Raw genomic sequence first — 9,627 nt, forward strand, 5'->3', positions numbered from 1 at the left:
ATTTCTCTGAGGATTTAACCCCGTGTGGGAAGAAACCCTGACATTTACAGTACACATGCCAGACATAGCTTTGGTTCGGTTCCTGGTGTGGGATCATGATCCAATTGGACGAGACTTCGTTGGACAAAGAACCGTGACCTTCAGCAGCTTAGTGCCCGGTAGGCAGGGGCTGGCCTCTCCTCTCTGGGCAGACCGTTCAGTTTTCTTTGGAAAATTTAATATGCAATATGTGATATATACAACATCTGACATATATGTTATATAAAATGTGGTAAATGAGGGTTAACATGTTTTTGAAATGTAAAGAATTATAGTAAAGTCAAATACTTCATTTACTTGCACTCATGGGAAAGCCAATGTAAGTCCAAGTAAAAGCAAACTGTTTTCTTTGCTTTTCTCAGGCTACCGGCATGTCTATCTGGAAGGACTGACAGAAGCATCTATATTTGTCCACATAACAATCAATGAAATCTATGGAAAGGTGAGAAAGAGTGTAGGGCTTAAAGTCATGTACGACAATAATATGGTCCTTAACAAAGTTATTTTTTTGACTAATCGCTTAAAAGGCACGTGCATCTTGACAAAGTTGTTCTCTAGCAGAAAACCAGTGAGAAGCCCAGCAAGCCCCGTGTGCCAGCCTGTCAGGTCCTGTCCTGATCCACATGTGCTCCTTCCATTGTTTTGGGATGTGGCCTCTCCGGGCTTAGGAGAAAACGGCTATTCTCTCAGAAACTCCTTTGTATATCTATTGTTAGTACAACAGTAAATATTTACCTAAACATTGAGTTTTATTTTACTACTTAAGAAGACCTAGCCAGCTGTGGCAGGCAATGTGGTGTCTCAGATGTTTGATGAATTACCAGCACTAACCAGACTGATTCCAGCCCGTTCTCGGTGGGATGCATTCATTTGGTGCCGTTGTATTTAGCTGAAAACCTAAACCTCCATGAATGCACTTAAAGCCACCCACAGGACTTTTAAGGATGTTATAAGGACTTTTTTTTAAGAACTAGACGACAAGAATGTATTCTAGTTTTCTCCTGATGTGGCTCTCTTCATTACACAACTCATTTGAGGTTTACAAATCAATAGGCTGTCCTTTAGCATGCCAAGTAATTGGGGACTTGGCCACTGGAATGAATTCCTGGGACCAGATGTGATTTGGAGGGACTATAAGAGCCTTGGCTAACACCTAAGAATGTCCAGTGCTCTCTATTAGAAAAGTCTGCATTGCTTGGAGTTTCTCCTGTAGAGTTACAGACGTTCTCTGTGCCTTAGCTTCCTCATCTGTAAAGGTAGGGTAAAAATAGTACCCATCTCATAAAAAACTATGTTATCCTTAGAAAGCTGCCTGACATAGAGTAAATGCTCAAAAATGTTGGCTAATATTAATATCATGACTATAAGCCAATTTCTAGGGAGTGGACCAGTTCAGGCTGAATTAGGGGGTATAATGTTTTTCCTAACATCAGCTGGTATGGGAGGGGCACTAAGGATTCTAATGTCTAAGAGTGCTGGAGTTTTCTTCTATGACTTTCTTGTAGTCCTCGGTTTCTGCCTGTGCTGTGCTGCTTATTGTGATGGTTCATCTGACATAAACGCACACAAATGTAAATGTCGGAAGATGATTCTTGAACTTCTAGGGATCCCAGCCTAACTAAGTAGTATCTCTAGCATTTATCCTCTCGAGGGAAACAGTAACATTCAGAATTTATTTAAAACTTGAGCCAGGAAGGAAACAAAGTGTTCCATAAAATTTCTGTTCTCCTAAATAGATGCCTACTTCTAAGTCGCATTATGGATTAGTTTGGAGGTGTATTTGGGTTGGGATGATAAAGCACAATGTGGCGGTGATGAGTGGAGTATCACATGAAGCTGAAATCACCGAAAGTGGAAGAAGGAGTGCTAGACGCATACGCGTTCTCATCTTTTGTTGTTACTTGTACACGTGTACATTTGTACACGTGTACACTTGTACACTTTCTTGAATGAGGCCACATTGTGTTCTGTTGTGTTTGTTTTCTTTCCTTGCAGTGGAGCCCTTTAATACTCAACCCCAGTTATACTATATTGCACTTTCTAGGAGCTACAAAGGTAGTTTCTCGGCATGGTGCCCTGTTCGTGCTGACATGTTTCTTTTTAAATGGTCATGGCAGCATGCTCTCATACCACTCCATTTCCTGCTTCCCACTTGGAAACATGCATCTGTTGCTTTAAGGTGGCTTGAAGTTCATAGCAGTCTATTAAGTGTGGAAACATTTCCCATCACCTTGCCATCTCCGGGTAGGAAGCTTCTGAGTAGCTTGGTTGCAAAAACGGAAGGCTGCCTCGTCACAAAGTAAGGTCAATAAGGCGTGCATGACGTTGTGTCGACATGCTGTGAGCTGCAGTTTTCCTGGTTTGAATATCCTTCGATGGCTGTACGATGTTGCTGTGTGTCCACTTTTCATGGAGTTGTCATTTGGAAGGCAAGTTGTTGACACAATGGGATTTGCTTAACTTGCGCGTCCTCCTTTTGTGTCTTCAGAACAGACAGCTCCAAGGTCTGAAGGGATTGTTCAATAAGAATCCCAGGCACGGTTCTTCAGAAAACAATTCCCATTACGTTCGGAAACGATCCATTGGTGATAGGATTTTGCGACGCACAGCCAGTGCTCCGGCCAAAGGCAGGAAAAAGAGCAAAATGGGCTTCCAGGAAATGGTAGAGATTAAGGATTCTGTGTCGGAGGCTTCAAGAGATCAAGACGGTGTCCTGAGGAGGACCACACGGAGTTTGCAAGAGCGCCCTGTCTCTTTGCCTGTTGACAAAAGTCTTCTGGGGGCTTTGTCACTGCCTATATCTGCAACAGCAAAAGACACTGAAGGAAAAGAACACTCCCTGGGTAAGATGCTTTATGTTTCTCTAAGAATAACTCTTTTGAAGCCATATTTTGGTCCCTGATTACCATTATGACCTGGTTGACATTTTATAGTCAAAGTAAAAATATACTAAAAAATAATTTTTAACGTTAACTTTAGGCCAGATTTTAAACTTCGGGGAGAAGGGGAAAGAACTATTTCCTAGCCACCTAAAGCCTTAAAATAACACTGACATTTGAAATTGATAGTGAGGGGGAGAAGGGGAGCAATCAGGTGTGACGGTATGGAACCCCGGGGGTCTGTGAGGTGCCCTAGAGGGAGGTGAAACAGACAAAACTGGAGCAGAGATCTCGGTTTTCCAAGTGGGTTTAATATTTACTGATTGTTCTGAGGTAAAATAGAATTATATTGATTTTTTTCTTTGAGGTTGGATACAGTAGTATTTCTTTCCCCAACATATAACACATTTCCACGATTAGAAATGTTTATGGAGGAAGAAGTCAAGCTAGATGTCAAAAGCAAGCCATCTTCTTTACTTGAGAAATCTTTGCTTCCTCAAGAGGTAGCTCAGGTGGTGTTTTCCTGTGGCCTCATTTCCCTGATCCCTGGATGTTGGCAGGGAAGGAAGCATGTCTATGGCTCCTGTCCAGTTATAGGCTCCTCAGGCATACGGATCAAGCCTTACCTGCCTTTTCCCCTAATGTGAGCATAATGCTTCGCTCATACCAAGAACTTGATAAAAAATAATGCCTGCTTTACAGGGTACCAAGGAGCTCCTGAGTTGCGGCAGTGACTCTTTCCTCTGACTTTGGTAAAGGAAGTACCAAAACTCTGTCCATTTGATGTCTCCATGACAAAAGTGTTTTCATTAAATCAGGATCATCTCAGACAAATATAATGTGATACCTGTTTACTTTAGGGAAATTCTCCTTCGATCATACAGTCTAATTTCAGTGTCCCACTTTCTCACAAACTCCCTGTTGCTTGTATTGATTTTTATTATAAGATATTCTAGGGAAACAAATGAATTTTTGAATGGCTTATTTGAAGGGAGAAAAAAGTTTTAAAATTTTGAAAAGTCGCTAAGAGCAGTGTCAGAGAAGTGAAGAAATATGCTTGAAAGTTTATTTCAAAATCCCATTTTGGGAGAAAATAAAGCTCTACTCAATAGAAATAAATACTGGTTAATCCAGAAAACAGTATTGAGTTGATGCTTATTTCCTCCCTTTAACAGCTTTATAAATTTGTCATTCTCAGTTATATTATATGAGACTTGTGGTAAATATAGAACAAACAAAGCCATGCAACGATTCAAGTTATAATGTAGAAAAAAAAAATAAGTGGAGAAAATGCAGAATACAAAATTCTATATATAATTCTGTCCCTCTAAAAGAGCTTACAGTAGCTCTCTCTGAGTGGTAACATCATAGGATATTTAATTTTTTTCTTCATAATTTTTGGATTTGTCAAACTTTTTATGATGAATTTTTCTTTAGTTAGGAAGATATTTTAATAAGATAAATAAATTCTTCTTTCTTATATATCCTGACTGAAAACATTTTTAAAAAACTATTAAAAGAATTAGGTAAAAAATAATTGAACATTTGATACTGTATGAGCATTATCCTAAGTATGATGGGGTACCTCAAATTCCTGTGAATTGTGTGTTTTTATAGATTTCTATACTGTGCCTAATAACTTACTGCCTCTTTTACGGGAGAATGCAATATGGAATTTGCATATTAAAAACAAAAATATGATTAAGAAAAAATTAGATATTAACAACAGCATAGAATTGGTCACCAAGTCTTTATTTTTACACCTCAGAATCAGTAGATACTGGTATTTTAATACATTTATTGCACCATCCAGTCTGCTTTTAAAAAAAAAAATAATATGATTTGTGATTTTTTACTAATCCATGTGTAACTTTGAAAGCTTATAGTATCTTGCTTACAGGTACCTCAATACTTTGTTTAACAGAACTGTCTTGTTCTATTTTTATTGCCATGCTTCTGTGTAGTACAAATCTGAATAGGAAACAACTTAAGGTAATCCTCACTGTAAAAGTATGGTAACTCATTGACATTTTTTTTTGACAATGACTATTACATCCTTAGCTGATGTAATAGATACTCAAAGGGAAGCTTCAGTGAAATTCCTATAAATATATTTTACCATTTATTCATCACACAGACACTTTGTTGCAAACCTCTGCAATCCATAACTATATCCTGTCACGATGTAACAGATTTACATTCTCCATTTGTCTGTCTGAAGACAAACATGAGTGTTTGCAGGGTCTACAAAAAGTGATACATATTACCTAAAATGTTGTTTGTTTCATTCAGCAGAAGATAAGGATGGAAGAAGAAAGGGGAAGGCAAGTGTAAAAGACCAACATTTGCCAAATTTCAACAAAAAGTTATCCTCTTCCTCTAGCGCCCTCCTCCACAGAGACATCAGCCAGGGGGACTCCACCATTTCTGTTGCCAAAACGCCAATCGCGGGAGAACAATTGGGAGTCGCAGGTCCCCAGGGTGGGAGAACCAAAGCAAATGTGTCAGGTGATGGCCAGGAACAGGAGTGCCCCAGCAGATTCCTCTCCCCAAAGCAGCATTTGGCTCTTGATCCTACAGTTACCCTAACACAAGGTCCATGTGGCGTGAAAACCAAGGCAAATGGGAATACTGGGGGCTTTACAGAGGAAAAAAGTACATTGTCAGGAAACATTTTTTCTCAAAGCAGTCTGGAGATTAAGATTTTGGAAGGGAATTGGGTTACGGGCCGAGCTGCAACATCCTTCTCTTTGTCAGACGTCTCTGTGCTCTGTTCTGACATACCTGACTCGCATTCTACTGCCATTCTGCAGGAGAGTGAAATTTCCCATCTTATTGACAATGTCACGTTAACCAATGAGAATGAGCCAGGCAGTTCTGTCTCAGCACTGATTGGCCAGTTTGAGGAGACCCGTGATCAGGCAAACCTCACGGTTGTTTCTCAGCCCCCTAGCACCAGTGTCACGTCAAGTCATCCTTCTTTGCCCACCTTGGAGCAAACGATGCCCTTCAGGCATGACTTTTCCATGGGAAAATCCAAGGCTTCCTTCCTGTGCTCATCTCCTGCCCCGATTGCCTTCTCAAGTCCCGAGATCTCCAAACACTCAACACACACGGTCTGTGAAACTACATGCACTCCTGTCTCCAAAGCCAATCCAGGTGACATCCTTCCTGGTCAGGCCAAGACAGGGGCTGTGGAAAACGACCTGCCTGGGTCTTATACTGCTCACTGCTGGTTACCAAAAAGTCCCACCAATGGCAAAGAGTGGGAAACACTAAAGAACCACAGCCCCGCCACTTCCACCGACTTGGCCCTGGGAGAGGTCATAGCGGAAACCACTCTCTCTTTAAATTCTGGAGAGAGCAGTCTCGTGGAAGTGGACGGAGACTCAGAAAACCTATCCATAACAACCTATGAATATAGAATAGAGGACACAAGTCACTCTGCTTCTCCCTTAAAACCACAGTACAGCCAGGACTTGGTGGAACATTTTCAAAGAGGTTTGAGAAATGGCTACCGTAAAGAGACTTTTCCCCCTTCTGTCTCTGAAATACTCAACAATATTCAAGATGTCAAAAATCAAAGTATTTCTTGTCTAGCCTACCCGGATGCTGGTTTTCTGCACAACAACTGCTCAAATTTAGACGCAAAAGCGAACCAGACCTGTGGGCCCCTGTCCAGTGATGAAGGCATGCATGCCCCTGCACCCAGGCAGCCCACGCATCCCCCTCTGCCTGCTCTGAAGCTGCCCAGCCCTTGTAAATCCAAAAGTCTGGGGGACTTAACATCAGAGGACATCGCCTGCAACTTTGAAAGCAAGTACCAGTGCATTAGTAAGAGTTTTGTTACAACCGGCATTAGAGACAAGAAGGGCGTGACCGCGAAGACAAAGTCATTAGAGCCCATAGACGCCCTGACCGAGCAGCTGCGGAAGCTCGTGTCTTTCGACCAGGAAGAGGGCTGTCAGGTGCTCTATTCCAAGCCAGATGCCAGTCATTTCCCCAGGGCACTGGTCCGAAAGTTGTCATCCAGAAGCCAGAGCAGAGTGCGCAACATTGCCAGCCGTGCCAAGGAAAAGCAGGAAGCCAACAAGCAAAAAGGCGTCAACCCCAGCCATGCGGGAGGAGTGGTTCTGCGAAACAAACCCTCGGCGCCCCTACCCGCTGGCAACCGGCACTCCACCGGCTCATACATCGCTGGCTACCTGCGGAGCAGCAAAGCGGGAGGCTTGGAAGGCCGCGGCATCCCAGAGGGGGCGTGTGCCGCCTTGCGCCCCGGCTATGGCGACCCGTTTTGCTCGGATCATTCCATTCTGCAGACCGAGCCCAACAGTGAGGATAAACCAGAAATTTATTTTCTCTTGAGACTGTGAATTACATCAAGCTGCATTTTCAATGTTTACAAGGTATTCTGTAGAATTGTCAGAGTTTTCAGTAAACATGGTCTTGGCTTTGAAATGATTTTAAAAATGTATTTTTAAAACTTGTATTTTGGTCTCCCTTTGACTCCCCGTGTTCTTCCTGTTTCTGCATTTGTATATAGATCGGGGTGATATTTCCCTCTGCGTCTGATCTTTCTCCCCTGAAGTGTAAACGCTGTTCGTATGAAACATGTGCATGCTTTGGTTGTGAAGCTTAGCAGCAGCTTGGGTTCTGATGTCTGTTTCTCCACCACGCTCTCTACTCTGCCCTCAGATCACAGTCACAAATGTACTCGGTTTTACACTATCATTGCTGAGGTCATTAAGAAACTTCGCAAAGGACAAAGGGATAAATTCTTTATTTTAAAGCCGTTACCATCATTCTTAGTTTTCCTTCTTCCTTGAGAAGCCCAGATGCATTTTTATAACTCAGTCAAAAGAAGATTAAAATAGTTACCCTGCTTTTTAAGGTTTCCCTACCCTGTGCAGAATGAGTTCAGAGGAGATTGGTAGACGTTCCCCCCCACCCCACACCCTCTCATTTTAGAGTAGGCTGTGAGGGTATGAGGATAAAGCAAACTTCTGTATATAAGGACAAAATTGTTTGTTTTACATAAATTTTGTTACATATTTTTGCTAATGGCTTTGTATGTAACAAGAACACAGTTGCCAAGCTATTTGTTGTACTTTTGAATTTTCTGATTAAATTATAGACTGCAAATAATGGCTTTCAGAATGAGGGACTTCTGTCAGACACTAACAATAATAGTAACATAAGATTGAAAACATCCCCAGAGCTGTCAAGCAAAAAAAAAAAAAAAAGAAGAAGAAGAAGAAAAATATTTTCTCATAATAAAATCCAAATAAATAGATAATTAGAAGAAACCCTTTCCCTTCGTGGAGCCAAGTAACTATATTTTAGTACCAACATACGTTATTTTCACTGTGAATCCATTTTTTTATTGCATGTTCAGATGTCCTTCTTTGCTTTTTTGTAATATTAACTGCAATGATGTTCTTCCTAGAATTCATGGAAATATAATTAAAGCAGATTTTTAAGCACTTTGTGAATTTTTTTTTCTTCCAACTGGAGTTCATATGATGATTGCTGAGTAAGGGACCCAGCATGCTCAGAACTATTTTCCTTTTCATCTCTTCACAGAAGAAGAGATAGTTTCTACAGGGGATAGTTTTAAGCAGCAATTTATGTCTCAGTGTTTTCATTATGCTTTAAAGATCATATTTGTAAGGTGACTTGAAAAGAAATCAAATGTAATGGGTTTCTTTGTACTTTGTGTTACTATTGCTAGTTTACAAATAATCCTTCTCAAATCCTGCCCTGGGCATGGGGGCAGCCAGGATGTTGTGTTTGGCAAATCAGACCACCTGAAGGTTTGTTGCATGGGGAAAGAGTGGGGAGGAAAGCAGTCAGACCCTGGTTATCCTCAGTCTCCAACTCTGAACTTCTTCCCAGTGCTGAGGATCTTCCTCTCTGTGGACAAACCCTGGGATGCTGGTGGGGTAGGAGTGTAATAAGGAAAGGAAGAGGGACCCAATTTCATTCCCTTACTAAACCTGAGAGATTTTTATCTTCTTGGGGGTTTGGAACCCACAAAGTTCTATCCTTAGACCTTGGCTTGTTTTTAAAAAGATAGACACAATGTAGAGTTGTTGAAATTCATTTGCAAAGGGATAGAATTTAGCTGGCTTATTTGGTAGAATCAGTATTCTTTAAGAAAAAAATCCAAGAGTTTATATTTGGGTGTCATCTGTGCTTCAGAATGATTTAGAAGTGACATAAATGGTTGGTGCCAAGTGATGGGTGATCAGACCAACCCCCAGACACCTTGTGCATCTGTTGTCCATCAAATAGTATTCTTCTACTGATAGGACTTAGGAAAAGAGAAAACAGTGACTTATGATTATATTTGGAGATTAATAATAAAGAAAAGGAAGCAATGATGCTTACATTTTAGTACAAGCTTTTAGTGTTCGGATTGGACTTCTTTTTTTTTTTAATTTATTTATTTATTTTTATTTTTTTATTTACAACATAACAGTGTTCATTGTTTTGGCATCACACCCAGTGCTCCATGCAGTACGTGCCCTCCCTATTACCCACCACCTGGTTCCTCAACCTCCCACCCCACCCCCACCCCCGCCGCCCCTTCATAGCCCTCTGGTTGTTTTTCAGAGTCCATAGTCTCTCATGGTTCATCTCCCCTTCCAGTTTCCCTCAACTCCCTCTCCTCTCCATCTCCCCATGTCCTCCATGTTATTTGTTATCC

At 41.2% G+C, this 9,627-nt stretch overlaps 1 protein-coding gene across 5 annotated transcripts in view; it reads left to right on the forward strand.

Annotated features, from left to right (window-relative positions):
- The window catches only part of PLCH1 (phospholipase C eta 1), a 213,571-nt gene extending 205,170 nt beyond the window's left edge, over positions 1–8,401 (forward strand). For 2 of the 5 annotated variants that reach the window (XM_046001925.1, XM_046001926.1), the window contains 5 exons: positions 12–158; positions 402–481; positions 2,035–2,094; positions 2,528–2,882; positions 5,211–8,401. In XM_046001925.1, the coding sequence (XP_045857881.1) occupies positions 12–158; positions 402–481; positions 2,035–2,094; positions 2,528–2,882; positions 5,211–7,291 (2,723 nt within the window). In that variant the 3' untranslated portion in view covers positions 7,292–8,401. The remainder of the gene's footprint in view (positions 1–11; positions 159–401; positions 482–2,034; positions 2,095–2,527; positions 2,883–5,210) is intronic. The other 3 variants (XM_046001927.1, XM_046001928.1, XM_046001929.1) reach the window with 2 other exon arrangements.
- The last annotated feature ends 1,226 nt before the right edge of the window (positions 8,402–9,627 follow it).

The sequence above is a fragment of the Meles meles genome, chromosome 4 (assembly GCF_922984935.1).
Source record: "Meles meles chromosome 4, mMelMel3.1 paternal haplotype, whole genome shotgun sequence".
NCBI lineage: Eukaryota > Metazoa > Chordata > Mammalia > Carnivora > Mustelidae > Meles > Meles meles.